The following is a 21,130-nucleotide window of genomic DNA, read 5'->3' on the forward strand; positions in this document are numbered from 1 at the left end:
AAGGACGGGAGCTCCGCATGGGGCGAGGGCAGACGGGGAGGTCCCGGAGATCCGTCTGTCCCGGGGACATCCCGGTGGGACCTGGAGACATCCCGGTGGGTCCTGGGGATGTCCCGGTGGGTCCCAAAGACATCCAGGTGGGTCCCAAGGACATCCCGGTGGGTCCTGGGGATGTCCCGGTGGGTCCCAAAGACATCCAGGTGGGTCCCAAGGACATCCCGGTGGGTCCCAAGGATTTCCCAGTGGGTCCCAAGGACATCCCGGTGGGTGCCGGGGACGTCCCGGTGGGTGCTGGGGACGTCCCCGTGGGTGCGGGGGACGTTCCCGGTCGGTCCCAATGGTGTCCCCGGTTGTGTTCCAAGGACATCCCAGTGGGTCCCAAGGATGTCCCAGTGGGTCCCAAGGATGTCCCGGTGGGTCCTGGGGACATCCCGGTGGGTCCCAAGGACGTCCCAGTGGGTCCCAAGGACGTCCCGGTGGGTCCTGGGGACACCCTGGTGGGTCCTGGGGACACCCTGGTGGGTCCCGAGGACATCCCGGTGGGTGCCGGGGACGTCCCGGTGGGTCCCGGGGATGTCCCGGTGAGTCCCAAGGATGTCCCGGTGTGTTCCAAGGACATCCCAGTGGGTCCCAAGGATGTCCCGGTGGGTCCCAGGGACGTCCCGGTGGGTCCCGGGGACGTCCCGGTGGGTCCCAGGGACAATCCGGTGGGTCCCAGGGACAATCCGGTGGGTCCCGGGAATGTCCCAGTGGGTCCCAAGGATTTCCCGGTGGGTCCTGGGGACATCCCGGTGGGTCCCAAGGACGTCCCAGTGGGTCCCAGGGATGTCCCGGTGGGTCCCAAGGACGTCCCGGTGGGTCCTGGGGACACCCTGGTGGTCCGGACTCCCAGGGTCCAAGGACGTCCCGGTGGGTCCCGGGGATGCCCGGTGAGTCCCAAGGATGTCCCGGTGTGTTCCAAGGACATCCCAGTGGGTCCCAGGGACAATCCGGTGGGTTCCAAGGACGTCCCAGTGGGTCCCGGGGATGTCCCAGTGGGTCCCGGGGACGTCCCGGTGGGTCCCAGTGCTGTCCCGGTCCCCGCTCCCGAGGCAGTCACAGCTCATCGTGTGGGATGTGGAGCGCGTGGTCACACAGGTCTGTGGGGACAGAAGGGGACAATGGGGGTGTGGTGGAGCCCTGGGGGACCCTTGGGTCACATCAGGGCCTTGTGGGACCCTCAGGATGCACCAAACCCCTGTGAGACCCCCAGGATGTATTGGAGCCCCATGGGACATTCTGGATGCACCAGACCCCCAGGAGTCCCCCAAAATATGGCAGCCCTCAGTGGTGGAGCCCTGTGGGACCCCCAGGACGTGTCAGAGCCCCCTGGGACCCTCAGGATACACCAAACCCCTGTGGGACCCCCAGGACACAGCAGCCCTGTGGGACTCCCAAGACGTGTTGGAGCCCCCTGGGACCCTCAGGATGCCCCAGACCCCCAGGAAACCCCCAGGTCACAGCAGCCCTGTGGGACCCTTGGGTCACATCAGAGCTTTGTGGGACCCTCAGGACACAGCAGAGCTCCGTGGGACCCTCAGGACACCCCAGACCCCCAGGAGACCCCCAGGACACAGCAGCCCTGTGGGACCCTCAGGATGCAGAGGTCCCACAAGACCCCCAGGATATGACAGCCCTGTGGGACCCTCAGGACACATCAGAGCCTTGTGGGACTCTGTCCCCTCCCAGGACTGGTCCCTGCTGTGACCTGAGCCAGGGCCAGTGGCATTTCCCTGCCTTTGTCCTGTGGTTAGTGACAAACGTGGCCATCTGGACACAGCCACAGCCTGGCCTGTCCCTGCTCTGGTCCCCACGCTGCAGGAGGAGCCCCAGGAGCAGCTGTGGAGACCCTCAGGACCCCCTGGGGCAGAGCATTGCCCTGATGGCTGTACCAGGTACAAAGGGACCTGCCCTGGCCCCGTGCAGGGCCCCGTCCAGGACTGCAGTGGCCCGAAGGTCACAGCGTGCCCTGACCTGGGTGTTTGTGAGCTGGAAATAGCCCCAGAATGGGACAGGGCCATTGGATGCGCCAGGAGAGGCCACAGAGTCAGCACAGCAGCTGCCCTGGCTCAGCCCCAGCATCCCAAAACAAACCCAGGGCCAGCAGGGTCCCGGCACTGCGATGGGGTGCTGGGATTTGGGGAAGAATTTGCAACTCCTCCCTGCCCTGGGTTGGCAGAAAATCCCATCCCAGCACTGACAGAGCAGCCACCAACCCCTGGGACAGCAGGAGAGACCCCCTGGGACAGCAGGAGAAACCCCCGGTGACAGCAGGAGAGAGAGAGTCCCCCTGTGACAGCAGGAGACACCCTGGGACAGCAGGAGAGAGAGACCCCCTGGGACAGCCCCTGCTCTGGGCTGGCAGAAAATCCCATCCCAGCACTGAGAGAGCAGCCACCAACCCCCGGAACAGCAGGAGAAACCCCCAGGAACAGCAAGAGAGACCCCCAGGAACAGCAGGAGAGACCCCCAGGAACAGCCCCTGCTCTGGGCTGGTAGAAAATCCCATCCCAGCACTGACAGAGCAGCCACCAACCCCTGGGACAGCAGGAGAGACCCCCTGGGACAGCAGGAGAGACCCCCTGGGACAGCCCCAGCTTTGGGCTGGCATCTCCTCCCATCCCAGCACTGATGGAGCAGGAGAGCCCCCCAGAAGAGCCCCCCAGCAGAGCAGCAAAGACCCCCAGGAACAGCCCCTGCTCTGGGCCTGGTATTTCCTCCTATCCTAGCAAGTGAGGGAGCAGGAGAGAGCCCTGGAAGAGCAGGAGAAACTGCCTGGGACAGCAGCAAAGACCCCCAGGAACAGCCCCTGCTCTGGGCCTGGTATTTCCTCCCATCCCAGCATTGACAGAGCAGGAGAGACCCCCAGAACAGCAGGAGAGAGCCCCAGGAACAGCCCCAGCTCTGGGCTGGTAGCTCAGCTCAGCTCAGCTCAGCTCATGCCAGCACCCAGGGAGCAGCCACAGCCCCAGGAGCAGCAGCAGAGCCCCCCAGGCCCCCCATCTCACCCGTCCTCTTGCTGCAGAGCCGGTCCTTGACGTTCTCAGCCTCGTGTGACAGAAACTCGATCAGCTCGTCCTCGTACTCCTCAGCGATGCTCTCGCACTGTAACGGTGACACCGGTGACACTGCCAGCCCACGGGAGCCCCTGTTCTCCCTTTCCCCGTTTCCCACCTGTCCTGCCATCCCTGCTGTTCCCCTCTCCCACCCTGTCCCCATGTTCCTGTCCTCCCTTTTCCCCATTTCCCACCCTGTCCCCACTGCTCCATCCTGTTCATATTGTCCCTATCCTCTCTTTTCCCCATTTCCCATCCTGTCCCCATGTCCCTGTCCTCCCTTTCCCCCCATTTCCCACCTGTCCTGCCCTGTCCCCATGTCCCTGTCCTCCCTTTTCCCCATTTCCCACCCTGTCCCCATGTCCCTGTCCTCCCTTTCCCCCCATTTCCCACCTGTCCCATCCTGTCCCCATGTCCCTGTCCTCCCTTTTCCCCATTTCCCACCCTGTCCCCATGTCCCTGTCCTCCCTTTCCCCCCCATTTCCCACCCTGTCCATGTCCCTGCCCTCCCTTTCCCCCCAGGACTCCCCTGTCCCCTCACACACCGCGAATTTCAGGCTGGAGGTGACATCCCCATCGAACTTGACCCCGGACAGGTCCATCTTGGTGCCATCATGGGAGATGACTCTCACGTAGCTCTTGCGCTGCGTGCTCGGGTCCAGCTTCTCCCCGTACTCCTTCATCTTCTCACACACGCGCTCCAGCAGCTCCGTCAGGTGCGCCTCGGACCGAGCGTACGGCACCTGCGGCCCCGGGGGCGGGGACATCGGGACAGGCACCGGGAAGAGGTCAGTGGGGTCCCCGAGGGGACACTGGGAGAGGCCCTGGGCAGGGGTCAGTGGGGTCCCCAAGGGGACACCGGGAAAGGCCCTGGGCAGGGATCAGTGGGGTCCCTGAGGGGACACTGGGACAGGAACCTGGAAGAGGTCAGTGGGGTCCCCGAGGGGACACCGGGAGAGGAACCGGGAAGAGGTCAGTGGGGTCCCTGAGGGGACACCAGGTGAGGCCCTGGGCAGGGGTCAGTGGGGTCCCTGAGGGGACACTGGGAGAGCCCCTGGGCAGGGGTCAGTGGGGTCCCCAAGGGGACACTGGGACAGGAACCGGGAAAAGGTCAGTGGGGTCTCCGAGGGGACACCGGGAGAGGACCCAGTCAGGGGTCAGCAGAGTCCCCTGGGAGTGGCCCCAGGACACCGAGAGAGGAACCAGGAAGAGGTCAGTGGGATCCCCAAGTGGACACCGGGAGAGGCCCTGGGTAGGGGTCAGCACAGTCCCCTGGGAGTGGCCCCGGGAGTGGGGACACCAGGAGAGAGGACACCAGGAGAGGCCCCAGGCAGGGGTCAGCAGAGTCCCTTGGGAGTGGCCCTGGGGGTGGGGACACTGGGAGTGGCCCCAGGCAGGGGTCAGTGAGGTCCCTGGGAGCAGAGACACTGGGAGCGGCCCTGGGAGCAGGGACACGTGGAGACTGGGAGAGGCTCAGGGCAGGGGTCAGCGGGGACACCGGGAGAGGCCCGAGAGTGGGGACACCGGGAGAGAGGACACCGGGAGAGAGGACACCATGAGAGAGGACACCGGGAGAGAGGACACCGGGAGAGAGGACACCGGGAGAGAGGACACCGGGAGAGAGGACACCGGGAGAGGCTCTGGTCAGGGGTTAGCGGAGTCCCCTGGGAGTGGCCCTGGGAGTGGGGACACTGGGAGTGGCCCTGGGCAGGGGTCAGTGGGGACACCGGGAGCAGCCCCAGGAGTGGGGACACCGGAAGAGAGGACACCCGGAGAGGGGACACCAGGAGAGGGGACATCAGGAGAGGGGACACCGGGAGAGGGGACACCGCGAGAGGGGACACCGCGAGAGGGGACACCGCGAGAGGCCCCAGGCATGGTTCAGTGGGGTCCCTGGGAGCAGCCCTGGGCAGGGGTCAGCAGGGTCCCCAGGGGTGGCCCCGGGAGTGGGGACACCAGGAGTGGCCCCAGGAGAGACCCCAGTCAGGGGTCAGCAGGGGAGGGAGAGACCCCGGGAGTGGGGACACCAGGGGTGGGGCAGAGGAGACAGGGAAGGACAGTGGGGACAGGGCAGGACAGGGTGGGAAATGGGGGAAAGGCAGAATAGGGACATGGGGACAGGATGAAACGGGGAGTCAGGGCTGAATAGGGGGAACAGGGACAGAGGAGACAGCAAGATAGGACATGGGGACAGGCCAGGGTGGTGGCAGAGGGCTTGGGGGTGTCCACTGGGACCAGCTGGACCCCCAGTGTCCCCCAGGGGGACAGGCTGAGGGTCTCCAGCCTATGGGGACCCTTCCCAACAAACCTGCCAGGAGAGGCTCCAGAAGTGGGGTCACCGGGAGAGGCCCCGGGCAGGGGTCAGTGGGGACACTGGCAGAGGGGACACCGGGAATGGGGACACCAGGAGGGCCTCACCTCCACCACCGACTGGCTGCCGTCGGGGTTGATGCGGAACGAGCCCATCTGGATGGTTTTTCTGGGATCCACCTGGGCGATCTCCCACTCCAGCTCATCCACCAGCGCCCGGCAGGCTGTGGGGGACACGGTGACATGGGGACACCTGGCATGTGTGCTCCTGTGGCTGCCCAGAGCCAGACTGGGACACACTGGGATGGAGGGTGTGTGGGGAGGGGTCCCCATGGGCTGGAGACCCTCAGCCTGTCCCCCTGGGGGTCCAGCTGGCCCCAGTGGACACCCCCAAGTCCCGTGCCACCACCCTGGCCTGTCCCCCTCTCCTGTCTTGCTGTCTCCTCTGTCCCTGTCCCCCTGTTTAACCCTGTCTCCTCATTTCATCCAATCCCCATATCCCTATTTTCCCTTTCCCCTCTTTCCCACCCTGTCCCTTCTGTCCCACCCTGTCCCATATGTCCCTGTCCTCCGTTTTCCCCTGTTTCCCACCCTGTTCCCCCTGTTCCACCCTGTCCCCAAGTCCCTGTCCCCCATTTCCCACCTGTCCTGCCATGTCCCCTGTCCTCCCTTTCTCCCATTCCCCACTTGTCCTGCCATGTCCCCGCTGTTCCCTGTCCCATCCTGTCCCCATTGTCCCTCTCCTGCCGTGTCCCACTGTTCCTCTTTCCCCTGTCCTGTCCCATCCCATCTGGTCCCCCATGTCCCACACTGTCCCCCCTTGTCCCCCGTGTCCCCCCACACCTCCGCAGTGCAGGTCCTGGCTCCGGCGCGCTCCGGCCGTGGGCAGCAGCGATGCCAAGGCCAGGGCCAGGCCGAGCAGGGCCGGGACCTGGCCCCGCATCCCCAGGGCTCCGCATATTCCCGGGACCCGGCCCCGCATCCCCAGGGCTCCGCTGTCACCTGCGGGCACGGGGCAGCTCCAGCGTTGGTGGCCCCGCTGTCCCCACACCTCCTCCCACCCAAGGGCCATCCCTGCCCGGCCCCCCCGGGACCCCCGTTCCCCACAGAGCCCGGCTCTCCTTAGGGCTTCATCCACGGTGTTCCCCTTCCCGGTCCGCTCTGAGTCCCGTTAGTGCCGCTGGACCCCACAGGGACCCCTCCCCATAGGGCAGAGCCCCTACAGAGCCCCCTCCCCAATAGGGCACAGCCCAGAGCCCCCACAGGGACCCCTCCCCTACAGGGTACAGCCCAGAGCCCCTACAGGGACCCTTCCTCTATAGGGCACAGCCCAGAGACCCACAGAGCCCCCTCCCCTATAGGGCAGAGGCTACAGCCCCCACAGAGCCCCCTCCCCTATCGGGCAGAGGCTACAGCCCCCACAGAGCCCCCTCCCCTATAGGGCAGAGGCTACAGCCCCCACAGAGCCCCCTCCCCTATAGGGCAGAGGCTACAGCCCCCACAAAGCCCCCTCCCCTATAGGGTAAAGGCTACAGCCCCCACAAAGCCCCCTCCCCTACAGGGCAGCGCTCAGCCGCCCTCACAGAGCCCCCTCCCCTCCGGGATCCCTCACAGCCTCCTATGGAGCCCTTCGCCCCCAGGGCCGAGCCCGTCGCCTTCCCCGAAGCCCTCTGGCCCCTGGCCCGGCCGAGCCGTCCTGTGCCGCGCCCCCATCCGAGCCCCCGGCCCGGCCGAGCCCCCCTGTCCTGCGCCCCCCGTACCAGCCACTCTCCCGTCCCGCTCCCACCGCCCCTCACACCGACCGGCTGCCCCGGGACTGCCCGAGGCGCCGCCGGTCACGGCGCGCCCCCCCGGCCCGCACCGCCGCGGGTAACGGCCGCTCGGAGCCGACGGCGGCCGAGCCGGGCCGGGCGGCGGAGCCGGTCGGACCGGTCAGACCAGCAGGGGAGGCTCCGAAGGCCGCGGCGGAGCGTTCCCGCGAGCAGGCGGCGCCGAGGGCAGCCCCGGACGGGCGCCGAGGGCCCCGCCGTTGCCAGGGCCCGGCCGCGTGGCGCTCGGCCCCGAGAGGGCGGGGCCTGATGTGACTCCGCCCACTGGACCGTTCTGGCCACGCCCACTCAGCCGCGACCCGGGACCGGGACCGGGTTCGTCCCGCCGTGTTCCCGGTCTGAGCCCCGGACGGCGTTTGGGTCCCGGTCCGTCCCGCCGTGTCCTCGGTCTGAGCACCGACCCGAACCTTGTCCTTATTGCCGTGCTCCCGGTGCTGGTCCCGTTCCGAGCCCGGTCCCGGTGATTCCTGCCGTGTCCCCGGTGCCAGTCCCGGGCTTCCTGTGCACCTTGTCCCTGCTCCCAGCCCCGGTCCCGGTCATTCCCGCCGTGCCCCGCTCCTTGCTCTGTGCCCGATCCGGGACCTTCCCCTCCTGTCCCGGTCCCTGTCCCGGTCCCGGTCCCTGTCCCGGTCCCGGTCCAGGTCCCGGTCCCGGTCCCAATCCCGGTCCCGGTCCGGCCCCTCCGTGCCGTGCTCCCGGCCCTAGCCCCGATCCTTTGTGCCGTACCCCAGTCCCGGTACCGCCCGGTGAGCCCGGCTCTTGTGCCGTGCCCCCGGTGCCGGTGCCGGTGCCGCCCCCCGGAGCCAAGGAGGACACGGTCGCACGGGGGTCCGAGGCTGCTTTATGAGGGCGCCCGGGCCGGCGGGCGAACGGGGCGGGGGTCGGGCAGTGCTTCCCGGTACCGGCAGGGAAAGGGGAGCCCCGGGGCGCCGGGCCCGGGGCGGGGATCGGGCGGGTCGGGGACAGCCCCGGGCCCGCTGCTGGTTCCAGTTCCACGCGTGTCCGGTCTGCAGCCGGTGCTGCTCCTCGCGGGGGCTCCGGTCACAGGGCCAGCACCGGCGGGAACACGGCCCCGTCTGCGGAGACACCGCGGTGACAGGGGACACCGGGGACAGGGCAGGGGGACAGGGGACACCGGGGGGGAGAGGGGACACCGGGGATAGGGCAGTGGGAGAGGGGACATGGGACACCGGGGTGACAGGGGACACCGGGGGTGACAGGGGACAGGGCAGGGGGAGAGGGGACACCGGGGGTGACAGGGGACATGGGGAGGGGAGAGGGGACATGGGGGTGAGAGGGCACACCGGGGAGGGGAGAGGGGACACCGGGGGGAGAGGGGACATCGGGGATAGGGCAGGGGGAGAGGGAACACCGGGGGTGACAGGGGACAGGGCAGGGGGAGAGGGGACACCGGGGGTGACAGGGGACAGGGCAGGGGGAGAGGGGACACCGGGGGTGAGAGGGGACAGTGGGGGTGACAGGGGACACCGGGGATAGGGCAGGGTGACAGGGGACACCGGGGGTGAGAGGGGACAGGGCAGGTGGAGAGGGGACACCGGGGGTGAGAGGGGACAGTGGGGGTGACAGGGGACACTGGGGATAGGGCAGGGTGACAGGGGACAACGGGGGTGAGAGGGGACAGGGCAGGTGGAGAGGGGACACCAGGGCGGAGAGGGGACACCGGGGAGGGGAGAGGGGACACCGGGGTGACACGGGACATGGTGAGGTGAAAGGGGACACGGGGGTGAGAGGGGACACCGGGGTGACAGGGGACACCAGGAGGGGAGAGGGGACACGGGGAAGGAAGAGAGGACACCGGGGTGACAGGAGACATGAGGAGGTGACAGGGAACACCGGGGTGACAGGGGACACCAGGAGGGGAGAGGGGACACTGGGGGAAGAGGGGACACCGGGGAGGGGAAGGGGAACACGGGGGTGACAGGGCACATGGCAGGGGGAGAGGGGACACGGGGGTGACAGGGGACATGGGGAGGTGAAAGGGGTCACTGGAAGGGAAGGAGGACACGGGGGTGACAGGGGACACCGCGGGGGGAGAGGGGACAAGAGGCAACACTGCCCTTCTCACGGCTGGGTGAGAGGGACACAGGGAGGGGACAGGGCACACGGGGAGGGGACAGGGCACACGGGGAGGAGGGGACAGCGGTGACAGCTTACGCTTGGGGCTGCTCTGGCTGTCGGGCTCGGGCACCTTCCAGTCCAGCTTGCGGCCCTTCTCGTAGAGCCCCTTGAGCACCTTGCGGAACTCCTCGGGCTCCGCGCCCGCAGGGCTCAGCTCCAGGTACTTGCGGTACAGCTGCAGCGCCGTCCGCGCGTCCTCGATGCTGTCGTGGGTCTCGCCCTGGATCTTCAGGTCTGCGGGGACACCCCCGGGTCAGCGCGGGGACCCTGGGGGTGGTTCCGCCCCTTCCCGGATCGCGGAGCTCCGGTACCGACCCAGGAAGTACCAGGCGAGGAAGCGCAGGGAGATCATCCTCTTCCTCGGGATGTGGAACAGGTACACGGTGTCGATCACCTGGTCCTTGGGCACCTGCGGGAGTGGCACGGACGGGTTTTATTTCTCCTGAGAAGCCGAGAGGCCTCAGGAACGAAAGGAAAACAATAATTATCGATTATCTGCTGCCGAGGAATGCAACAGGAGCATCTGTGATGGGTCTCGTGTGGTTGTTTTTAATTAATGGCCAATCTCAGTCCGGCTGGCTCGGACTCGCTGGTCACTCACAAGGTTTTATTATCATTCCATTTTCCTTTCAAGCCTTCTGATGAAATCCTTTCTTCTATTCTTTTAGTATAGTTGATATATTTCATTATAATATATGATGTATTATATTAATACAATTATGATATAATTCAATATTATATATATATATCATAAAATAATAAATCAGCCTTTCTGAAACATGGAGTCAAGATTCTCATCTCTTCTTTCTCATCTCTTCTATTCTTTTAGCATAAATTTAATATATTATATATTTAATATATTATTATATATTTATTGTATATAATATATTATTCACTATATAATATATTACAATATCTATTTAATATATTATAATATATATATGATAAAATGATAAATCAGCCTTTCTGAAACATGGAGTCAAGATTCTCATCTCTTCTATTTTTAGTATAGTTTTAATATAAAATATATTCTATATATTTAATATAATATATATTTTGTATATATATTTATTATATTTAATATAATATATATAATAAAATAATAAATCAGCTTTTCTGAAACATGGGGTCAAGATTCTCATCTCTTCTATTTTTAGTATAGTTTTAATATAATATAGACTATATATATTTAATATAATATATATTATGTACATATATTTATTATATATATTTAATATTTTTATATATATATACACTAAAATAATAAATCAGCCTTTCTGAAACACGGAGTCAAGATTCTCTTCTACACTATTCTTTTAGTATAGTTTTAATATAATATATATTATATATGTTTAATATAATATATATTATATATTTATTTTATATATTTATTATAATATATAATAAATATATAATAAAATAATAAATCAGCCTTTCTGAAACACGGAGTCAAGATTCTCCTCTCTTCCCTTGTTGGGGTCACCTGCAAATTCCACAGGGGAGGGGAGGGGAGGGGCGGGGGCAGGGTCCTGCTGTGGGGGCAGGGGGCTGGCCTGACCCCTCCCAGCCCCCCCAGCCCCCCACGGTGGCCAGGGTGGGGGTCAGGCTGTCACCATCAGGTTGATGACACGGAAATCCTTCTGCAGCCCGTGGCCCACGAACTTGACGCCCACGTCGATGAGGAAACGCAGCTTCAGGTAGGTGGATTTGAGGGTGGTCAGGTGCTTGGAGGAGATCTTGGCGTCCAGGTCTCCTGGCTTGATCCCAGAGTACTGGGTCAGGTAATCCACCACCTGTGGAGAGAGCAGAGCACCTGGAGGGGGCTGCAGGGCCCAGGGGCTCTGCCCCCTCCCCAGTTCCCCTCTCAGCACACTGGGGAGGGGGCTGGTGCTGTAGGACAACAGCCCCAGGTGACTATGGAGGACGTGGGAGTCCAGGTGAGGTCACCACAGAGGACACAGGGGAGCACCCAGGTGGGTGGGTGTCCAAGTGAGGTCACCATGGAGAACACAGGAGTGCAGGTAAGGTCACCAAAGGGGACAAAGGAGTGCCTGGAGAGCAGCCAGGTGTGCATAGGGTGCATCCAGCTGTCCACCTGGGAGCACACAGGTGTCCAGATATGGTCACCATAGAGGAGTTCATGGGGAGCACCCAAGAGTGCAGGTGAGGTCACCACAGAGAACACACAGAAACCCAGGTGGGGTCACCACATGGAGAACACCACATACCCAGGTGAGGTCACCTTGGAGAACACACACATACCCAGGTGAGGTCACCACAGAGAACACACAGAAACCCAGGTGAGGTCACCTTGGAGAACACACACATACCCAGGTGAGGTCACCATGGAGAACACACACATACCCAGGTGAGGTCACCTTGGAGAACCAGAGTTGTCCATGTGAGGTCACCACAGAGAACACAGAGGAGCCCAGGTGAGATCACCATGGAGAACACACAGGAGCCCAGGTGAGATCACCATGGAGAACACAGAGTTGTCCAAGTGAGGTCACCACGGAGAACACACACATACCCAGGTGAGGTCACTGTCACCTGTAGAGCAGGCCCATGTCCCTCCTGGTGGCCTGGGCAGCAGCGAGAGCCCAGCTGGGCCCCCATACCTGTTCCTGGGTGGAGATGTAGTCATCAATGAAGGGGACCCCCTCGTTGGGACCCTGCCCACGCACGCAGGTGATCCGGGCCACCGACATCTGGCTGGGCTTGATGGTGGACTTGGTGCCATCACTGCGCAGCTCAGCCTCCTCCTGCCACCAAGGACGGCACACGTGGTGACCAACAGCCCCGGAGGGGCCACCCCCGTGCCACGTCCCCCCCCGTCCCTTTGTCCCCAGAGCTCCCCCACCTCGTTCAGCGTGACGAACTCGGCGTCCAGCCCCACCAGGTCTCCAGCTTGGGGCATCTCGTTGAGCATGAGGGGGATGAAGGTGGCGTGGCACTTGCGCTGCTTGCGGGCCAGCGAGGCCTCAGCCAGGAGGACGCTGGCCTCGATGGGGTTCTTGACTGTGCAGGGAAAGGGGAAGGAGCTCAGCGCTGCCACCGCGGCGGCGCCGGCCCCGCCACCACTTCCACAACTCACTGACGAGGTTGTACTTGGAGTTGAGGTTCCTCCGGGCGTAGTAGAGGATGGCTGGAACCTTCCAGCTCATGTCAAACTGCACAGCCTCGCACTGCCAGGGGAGAGGGGACCGTCAGGGACAGCCTGGGTGGCTCCACCCTGGGTGGGTGGCTCCACGGCGGTGTCACCTCGGCGCTCACCTTGTCCACGGGCTCGATGAGGAAGTCGTTGAAGAGGTACCACTGCTGGTGTGTGACTCCCTGGGGGGAAAGGCACAGCCTTAGGGGCCCCCCCAGGGCAGAGCAGTGACTCCTCTGCCCGGTTACCAGGGAAAGGAGGGTGTGACTGTGCCATGTGGGAACCCCCGCCCTTCCTGGGACACCATGGGGAAATCCCTGCTGCCCTGGGTGGTGACAGAGGACCAGAAAGGATTGGGCTGGACGGGCTCTGGGATCTGCCCAGCTCCTGAGCAAAACTCCAGGGAGATGCAAGAGATAAGAGAACAGGGATGGAGCCTTGACACACTCTGGGAACTCCTGCCTTGGGCATCTCCAGCAGAAACCAGGACTGCCCAGACCAGCCCTTTCCTCGGGAAGGGAGATGACGTCCCTGCCCTTACCTGGAAGTACAAGGACAAGCTGGCACCGTGCCCGTGGCCAGGAGGAACCAGCCTGAGTGGGTGTGGGAAGAAGATTTCTTCAAGCCTTCCCTCCCCCTGAGGGGCCCCAGCAGCTCTTGGCACGTTCAGCCAAACCCTCCACGCTCGGCTCAGAGAGCCAGGAATGACAGATCCCCCTCGGGAGGGGGGCTCCTGGTGGGGCTCCAGCAGGGTCTCACCTCCTTCCGTTGGTGGTAGGTCTCTCCCACCTTGATGTGCCCCACCAGGCTGCCCCCAGTGCGGGAATCCAGGATGTGGACAACGGTGGCCATGAGGTCGTAGACGTACACGGACTCGGGGTCGTCTGTTGGGCTGAGCTGAGGGAGGAACAGGCAATGTCTGAGCCCCCCAAACCACCAGCCTGGACATTTCCCTTCTCCCCTGAGTTATCTCCTCATCATCTCTCAGCAGAAAGTGGTTCTGAGGCAGCTCTGCTCCCACAGCCCCACGTGCCTCTGTCACTTCACCCACAGAATTCATCCCTGATTCCGTGACTTCACCCGCGGTGCTTCTGTCACCTCACCCACGGTGATTCTGTCACCTCACCCACGGTGATTCTGTCACTTTACCTCATCAGTCTCGCACCAGTTGCTCACGTCGAGCTCTTTGCTCTTGGTCAACCTCATCTTGATGGCGTGAGGGATCCAAATGTTCTTCAGTTCCTCCACGGAAGGATACGAATGCCCCACGTCGGGGTTCCCCAGATCCTTCCTGCACGAGGAATCACGGAAAGCTGAGCTGGAGGGAGATGTCACCCAGGCCAGGACTCCCACCCAGCTGCTCCCCAGCTGATTTTCTGTGATTTTCTGATTTTCCTGAAGTTTCTGTGGAGCAGGACTCTGGGAGAGGCGCTGGGCCAATGTGGTTTTGGGGCTTTTGTCAGTGACAAAAGGGGCACGAGGTGGGTGACAAAGGGGATGTGGTGCAGCCTCAGACAGGCAGGTTATCAAATTAACATTATTTACGTGAGAAATAGCCCAGAGAATCACCCAGGAGGTGTCACTGCTCAGAGGTGCCAGCCCAGGAACAGAATCCCAGAGGTTGGAAAAGCTTTCCAAGGCTATCAAGTCCAACCTCTGGCCAATCCCCACTTTGTCACCCAGACCAGAGTGCCACATCCACTCATTCCTTGCCACCTCCAGGGATGGTGACTCCACCACCTCCCTGGGCATGTCCAAACTCTTTCCATGAAGAAATTCCTCCTGAATTGTCACCTACCAGTCTCCAAGAGAGATCTCCTTTCCCTTGGTGATGTCAAAGCCTCCTCTCTTCATCATGGCTTTCTGAAAGGAATACTGGCAACGAAACACAGGCAAGCATCAGCACACGGTGACAGGCCAGCCCTGGGGACACGTGGGTGACAGCCAGGCCAGGAGCAGGGAAAATATTAAATATTAAAGTTGGTGACAGGGAGAAAGCAAGGGAAACCCAACGTCCCAAGGTACTCCCGGGGGGCCTGGGGGAAGGACAAAGTCACTCCTGCAGTCCCTTCAGCTCTGCCACGCCAGGAGATCTCGTCTTTTCCAACTCCAAAGGCACAGACCGTGCCCCAGGCATGACCCAACTGCTCCAGGTCCTCAGGTGGAGGGAGAGAGGCCAGAGCCAGCGAGAGCAGAGTGAAAACCTCGGCGGGGCCGGGCACCGCAACCCCCGCGTGCCGCGACAACGGGCCCGGAGGGTCTCCCCCACCTCAGCCTGTGTCTTCCAGAAATCTGCCTCCTTGGAGCTGTTCACCTCACAGTTAATGACCAGCACGTCTGGCAGGCAGCGGATGTTCCTGGTCTGCACCTGCAGGGAGAGGGGGAGGTGGGAATGAGAGCCCTGGAGAGGCTCAGAGAAGGATTTGGGACATCCGAGCGGGATTTGGGACATCTGCCACTGCCTTGGCTTCCTCCCCTGCCTGGCTGCAGTCCTGGGGGCGCTTCCAGAAGGACAGAGCTGCTCCAGCAGCTCCTGGGGGGTTGTTTCTCCCTGCTGAACCCTTGCCCTTGTGAGAGGAATTCACAGAGCCCAGGAAAAACCCCAGGGCTGCCAGCCGGGCTGGGAACCGAATCTCTGGCATCCGCTCAGGAGGTTCCCTGGTGACTCAGGGAGAAACTGTCCCCCTCATGCCCGTGTCCCCCAGCCCCTCGGGCCTGTCCCCCCGTGCCAGGCTCACCGTGGGCTGGTACTTCTCACAGTTCTCACACCAGGCTTGTGTGTTCTGCTCCAAGCAGATGCTACGCTTCAAAATTTGGGCGAACTCGTAATCCTTGGCTGGTTTTTCTGGAGGGAGAAAGGAGAATAACGTCACCTCCCCAGCACACAAACCTTGACCAACTGAGCTCAGCCAAACCTCTGGGGTTTTCCTCACAACCACCAACCAGAAGGTCAAGCCCCAAAAGTGTCTTTCTGAAGCCAAAAGCTCGGCTGGTTGGAAACCCAACCTTGGAGCTGAGGCAGCTCCTGGCTGTGGGTGTGCTCCAGCTGGAAAAATCATGGATGACAAACCCCACCCAGCTGAGGGGGCTGGGCCCTGCTCTTACCGGTGCTGTCGGGGTAGGAGAGGGTGAAGAGCAGCGTGGAGGACACACGGACAGTCTCCTTCCCACAGCGGCACATGCTGCAGTTCTCCATCTCACAACTGAACAGCTGCCCGATCACAGAGTCCCCCGAGGAGCCAAAGCTGCTGGAAAAACAGCACTGGGATCAGCAGAGACCCACAACTCTCAAATTCCAGCAGAATTTGAGGATTCAGAGCAGTCCCAACCTTCCAAGCCCCTCTGTAAAGTCTCAAGCCTCCAAACGGGTTTTAGGTGGGCAGAGGCTCAGCACAAAGTTCAAATAAATGGAGAATTGCAGTTCCCATGGATCCCTCAAGGCATGAGTGGCAAGAAAACTTCCCGAGGGATTGGTGGGGTCTCTGGTGAGCAGACCCCCCTCCCCAGCTTGGCTCATTGCCTGTCCCATCCCCATGGCAGGGCCTCACCTGCTGCCAGCCCCCCGGTAGGCCTGGGGTCCCTCCTGCTCCTGGGTTTCCTGGTGCAGCTGAGTCAGGATGAAACGGTTCCAGCTCTGAATCAGCCTCCCCAGGTTCACCTTCCCCGTGGCTTCATCTGAGTCTGCCAGGATCAAGCCCAGAGCCGACGCCTCCGGGATCGTGCGGAAAGCCCGCAGAAAATTGCTTCCCTGGGCATGGGGGGAGAGCAATGTCACCAAGGTCGAGTGACAGGAGTTTCCATCTGTCTGCCCAGCACCACTCCCGTTCCTCTGCCATCCCCCTGGGCAGCCCAGCCCAGCACAGACCTGGCAGGGGTCTCCTCGGGACAGGTCCAGCATGTGGAAGAGCAAGCCCAGCTCGCAGCCCAGGCAGAATTCCTTCTGGCACAGGTGGTTCTGGACCAGGCAGCGAACTGGCTCCAGGAAATACAGCACCTGGTGGAGAGCCAGCAGTCAGGGGGGCTCTGGGGGGACACAGGGGGTCTGGGTGGCACTGGGGCAGCTCCCACCTGGATCATGCAGTTGCAGTAGGCGTTGGGAATGTGGGGCTCCAGCCCTGCAAACAGCGTCTTGTTGTAATGCTTGAAGTCAAAATCCTCCAGCCCCAGCTTGGAGTATTTGATGGTGACCTGAGCAGAGATGTGACAGGTGAAACCAACCCCTCCCCACGGAGCCTTTTCCCCACTCTGCCCCAGAGCAGCCCCCCAAGGCCACCACCTTCCTGTACTTCTTGGCCACCCTGTAGAGATGTGGCTCCTCCTCACGCCCAATCGGGGACTCGGGGACTTGGCTGAAGTTGTCAAACTCGTTGTCCATCTCCTTTAGCCGATAAGGAATCTTGGAGCAGGGAGAGAAAAGGGTGAGCAGCTGAACCCTGAGCTGGGGAGAAACCCCACAAGCAGCTCCTGGGCTTTCCTGCTTCCCTGAATGAGCAAAGGGATCCACCAGAGCGGAGTGGGGCCCTCCCTGGACCTGCAGGAGGCCTCCACACCTTCCTGCTGGCAGGGATTTGTCACTGTGGGAAAGCACAGGGCAGTGTTTTCCCAAGGCTGAGGGACGTGCCATGAACCTCCCAACAGCTCAGACCTTCCCTGCCCTCAGAGCCACGGAGGGATGGAGCTGGGAATTCCAACTCCATCCCTTCCCCTGCTCAGGAGAAGCTGCCACCTCCAAACTCCACCTGTGCCATCCCAGGGGACATGGGATGGGATTCCACCTCTTGTCCTGAAACCTCAGGGATCCCTCAGCACGCAGAGAGCTCCATCCCCTCCCAGGCTGCAGAGCTCCACCCTCCCAAAATCCCCCTCCTGGCAGTGGGTACCTGGTTACGGAGCTTGGTCCTGGGGTTTGGGGCGTAGCCGATGAACCCCACCTTCTTCATGGTGCGCAGGATCTCGGGATCCACCGGGGGGGCTCGCCTGGAAACACCCCCTGACTCAGAGCAGCACCCCCCACCCACCCAGGGGGGGCTCAGGGACCCACCCTGAGGGGGTCCTGAGCATTCCCCCCTCCCCAGGCTCATTTTCCATCCCAGTGAGCGACGTGCCAGGGCAGCAGGGCTGAGTATGGGGGTAGGAAGAGGGAAAAGGAGATTCCACATGGGCAGAGCAGAGGCAGGATCCCATTGTGGGAGTGGGAGGGAGGGAGGTTGGACCATGTCCCACCATTCTCACACCTCCAGTACAGGAAACTCATCTGGTGCTTCCCAGGCAAGCAGGAATGATGCCTTAGGATTCAGCTTTTATATTTTTCAGATCCTGCATTGCTTTATGGTATAACTCTACAACTCCACAGCCTGTCAGCTGCTGTTCTCTCCTTTTATTTACATCAAACAATTCCTCTCTGAAACTCAAGGACACTTGGCTCAAGCTCCTAGAAATGTAAACAACAGTGAATTGAGGGGGGCAAACTTGGAGTAAATGCCTCCATTACCTGAGGCTGTAATTGGAGTAAATAACTCCATTACCTGAGGCTGTAATTGGAGTAACTCACTCCATTACCTGAGGCTGTAATTGGAGTAACTCCATTACCTGAGGCTGTAATTGGAGTAACTCACTCCATTACCTGAGGCTGTAATTGGAGTAACTCACTCCATTACCTGAGGCTGTAATTGGAGTAAGTAACTCCATTACCTGAGGCTGTAATTGGAGTAACTCACTCCATTACCTGAGGCTGTAATTGGAGGATTAACCCCTGATTTATAAATGCACCAAACTTCTAAAAGTGTGAAAAACTCCTGACCAACATTTTGGGTGTAACCTCTGGGTGACTTTAACTACCCAAGGTGTGCCTATTGAAAACCTTCAATAAAAACCTGCTTTTCATTTAATTTAATCCCTCTATCCTCTGTTCCAGGGAACAGAAAGGGAGGAGGACTCTGCCAGAGTGGGAATTTGGGAATTCTTTCAGTGGGAATTTGGGCATTACCTTGGTGCCGGGGCCGAGTTGGCGGCCGGCCAGTCGGAGAGCAGCGCGTCGCTGGTCAGCGGCACCGGGATCAACGACAGAGGCACCAGGTCCTGGTTCCAGTCCAGGTGTGGCAGCGTGTCCACCATGCAGGGCAGGGCAAAGTCAGTCTCACGGGAGTAGGCGTTGAAAGTGACCTCTGGGGAGTCGGCCCAGAGATGGACACAGCCCTCGGAGTCGCCGAAGGCCAGCGCCTGCTTGCTGGCAGACACGTCGAAGGTCATGATGAGCGGCCCCACGGTGTTGACGTGGAAGATGTCAGCGGGGTTGGCCAGCCCGGTGGGCTCACAGAACTGGCACTGGCCTGGGGAGGAGGGAAAATGGGGAAATGTGGTGCTAGGAGTGGCTGGGAGTCAGGATGGGGTGGCACGCTGCTGGCAGTGGGATAGCGGCGCTTGGATGAGCGTTGTGGAGTGTCCTGAGTGGGAAGGGAAGCACCAGGAGCAAAGTCCAGCTCCTGGTCCTGTGTAGGAAAGGCTAAAAGTTCCCCAGTCCCCAGATCCAAGCACCTGAGAGTGTTGTCTCTGACCTCTCAAATGATGAAATATCCTGAGCTGAAAAGAACTCACAAGGATCATCGAGTCCAACTCCTGTTCTTGCACAGGAGAACCCCAAAAATTCCTCAAATCTCCAAATCCCAACACCTGAAAGCATTGTCTCTGACCTCTCAAATGATGGAATATCCTGAGCCCACAAGGATCATTGAGTCCAACTCCTGTTCTTGCACAGGAGAACCCCAAAAGTTCCTCAAATCCCCAAATCCCAACACCTGAGAGCGCTGTCCAAGCACTCCCTGGTCTCTGGAATTGTGGAAAATCCTCAGCTGAAAGGAACTCACAAGGATCATCGAGTCCAACTCCTGTTCTTGCACAGGAGAACCCCAAAAATTCCTCAAATCTCCAAATCCCAACACCTGAAAGCATTGTCTCTGACCTCTCAAATGATGGAATATCCTGAGCTGAAGGAAACCCACATGGATCATCGAGTCCAACTCCCAGTCCAGCAAAGGACAACCCCAAAAGTTCCTCAAATTCCCAAATCCCAACACCTGAGAGCGCTATCTCTGACCTCTCAAATTATGGAACATCCTCTGGAGGAAAAACCTTTCCCCAGATCCCACCTAAACAGCTCCAGCCATTCCCTTGGGTCCTGTCACCATCCCAGAGAGCAAAGTGAGGAATTTGTGAGCTCTCCCCTCATCCTCCTCTGCTCCAGCCTGAATCCCACAGGACCCAACCCTGAACCTGGGGACACCAGGACTGACCCCACACGTGGGAAAGGGATAAACCCCCCCATAACCCCATTAACCTCATAACCCCATAAACCCCATAAGCCCAGGTTATGGGTTAGGCTTTTCCAGGTTATGGGGGACATTCCTGGCACTCCTGGATGCTCCAAACCAGGGGAAGGCAGCTCAAGCTTTCCCCTGGATAAATAAAAAATCCCAACACGAGCCCACAGCAGTGACAGGGGAAGCAGTGAGAGGTTTTGTGCTCTGAGAATTTACAAGGCCAGAAAAAGGAGGGGAAAGGTTTTAGAAACAAAAATAGAGAATTTTTGATAGAAGTGTCACCCCCAGCATGACCTCACCTGTCTGGGAGATGATGGCCAGGCGGGAGGTGTAGGTGGGGATGAAGCGGAGGAAGAAGGGGTCGATGTGGACCTGCAGGGGGGTGGTGGCCCTCATCATTCGGAGGTCATAGACCTTGAGGAAGCGGTCACAGGCCAGGCCATTCATGCGGCTGGAGAAGCCACAGGTCACCAGCAGGTTCCCGTGAACGTCAAAATCCGACAGGCTCCCGGAGTGGGCGTCAAACTCGTGCTCCACCACGAAGGTGCGCAGGTCACGCAGGGACACCTGAGAGGGGAGGGCCTGGCTGTGGTCACCCAGGCTCTGGAGGTCTGGAAGAGCTCAGATCCTGGGATTTTTCCCTCCCTGCACAGGGGTTACCTTGCCTGAGGTGTGGCCGCAGAAGAAGAAGCGGTTGGATTGCCTCATGATGGTGATGCCGGGCACCTCCACGGTGTACTGGGAGAGAGGTGGGGAGAGCAGGGGTCAGCAACGGGCAGGGATGGGCAGGGATGGGCAGGGATGGAGCAGGGATGGAGCAGGGATGGAGCAGGGATGGGCAGGGATGGAGCAGGGATGGGCAGGGATGGGCAGGGATGGAGCAGGGATGGGCAGGGATGGAGCAGGGATGGGCAGGGATGGGCAGGGATGGGCAGGGATGGGCAGGGATGGGCAGGGATGGGCAGGGATGGACAGGGATGGGCAGGGATGGAGCAGGGATGGGCAGGGATGGAGCAGGGATGGGACTGGGATGGACAGGGATGGGCAGGGATGGAGCAGGGATGGGCAGGGATGGGCAGGGATGGGCAGGGATGGAACAGGGATGGAGCAGGGATGGACAGGGATGGAGCAGGGATGGAGCAGGAATGGAGCAGAGATGGGCAGGGATGGACAGGGATGGGCAGGGATGGAGCAGGATGGCAGGGATGGGCAGGGATGGCAGGATGGCAGGGATGGAGCAGGGATGGGCAGGGATGGGCAGGGATGGCAGGGAGGGCAGGATGGCAG

General features: G+C 60.8%; 2 protein-coding genes across 6 annotated transcripts; both read right to left on the reverse strand.

The window, feature by feature from the left end:
* Positions 1–907: 907 nt before the first annotated feature.
* CNPY2 (canopy FGF signaling regulator 2) lies at positions 908–7,871 on the reverse strand. 5 transcript variants are annotated; one of them, XM_050984769.1, is made up of 6 exons: positions 7,267–7,508; positions 6,249–6,407; positions 5,514–5,629; positions 3,641–3,838; positions 3,048–3,144; positions 908–1,139 (listed from the first exon to the last, which is right to left on the reverse strand). In XM_050984769.1, the coding sequence occupies exons 2-6, from the start codon at positions 6,385–6,387 to the stop codon at positions 1,096–1,098; spliced, it is 594 nt and encodes a 197-aa protein (XP_050840726.1). In that variant the 5' UTR covers positions 6,388–6,407; positions 7,267–7,508; the 3' UTR covers positions 908–1,095. The 5 variants fall into 5 exon arrangements, with proteins under 5 accessions (XP_050840726.1, XP_050840727.1, XP_050840725.1 ...); XM_050984770.1 differs by having other exon boundaries at positions 909–1,139; positions 7,166–7,326; XM_050984768.1 differs by lacking the exon at positions 7,267–7,508 and adding an exon at positions 7,642–7,871 and having other exon boundaries at positions 910–1,139.
* A 184-nt stretch (positions 7,872–8,055) lies between these two features.
* PAN2 (poly(A) specific ribonuclease subunit PAN2) lies at positions 8,056–20,602 on the reverse strand. Its single transcript, XM_050984683.1, has 22 exons — positions 20,504–20,602; positions 20,143–20,410; positions 18,514–18,856; positions 17,408–17,504; positions 16,804–16,923; positions 16,596–16,715; positions 16,393–16,521; positions 16,076–16,275; positions 15,633–15,775; positions 15,266–15,372; positions 14,797–14,895; positions 14,326–14,402; positions 13,677–13,818; positions 13,287–13,424; positions 12,650–12,709; positions 12,471–12,561; positions 12,237–12,394; positions 11,995–12,138; positions 10,987–11,166; positions 9,689–9,782; positions 9,410–9,607; positions 8,056–8,310 (listed from the first exon to the last, which is right to left on the reverse strand). The coding sequence occupies exons 1-22, from the start codon at positions 20,549–20,551 to the stop codon at positions 8,276–8,278; spliced, it is 2,991 nt and encodes a 996-aa protein (XP_050840640.1). The 5' UTR covers positions 20,552–20,602; the 3' UTR covers positions 8,056–8,275.
* Between the last annotated feature and the right edge of the window lie 528 nt (positions 20,603–21,130).

This window comes from Serinus canaria, chromosome 25 (assembly GCF_022539315.1).
Source record: "Serinus canaria isolate serCan28SL12 chromosome 25, serCan2020, whole genome shotgun sequence".
Classification (NCBI taxonomy): Eukaryota; Metazoa; Chordata; class Aves; order Passeriformes; family Fringillidae; genus Serinus; species Serinus canaria.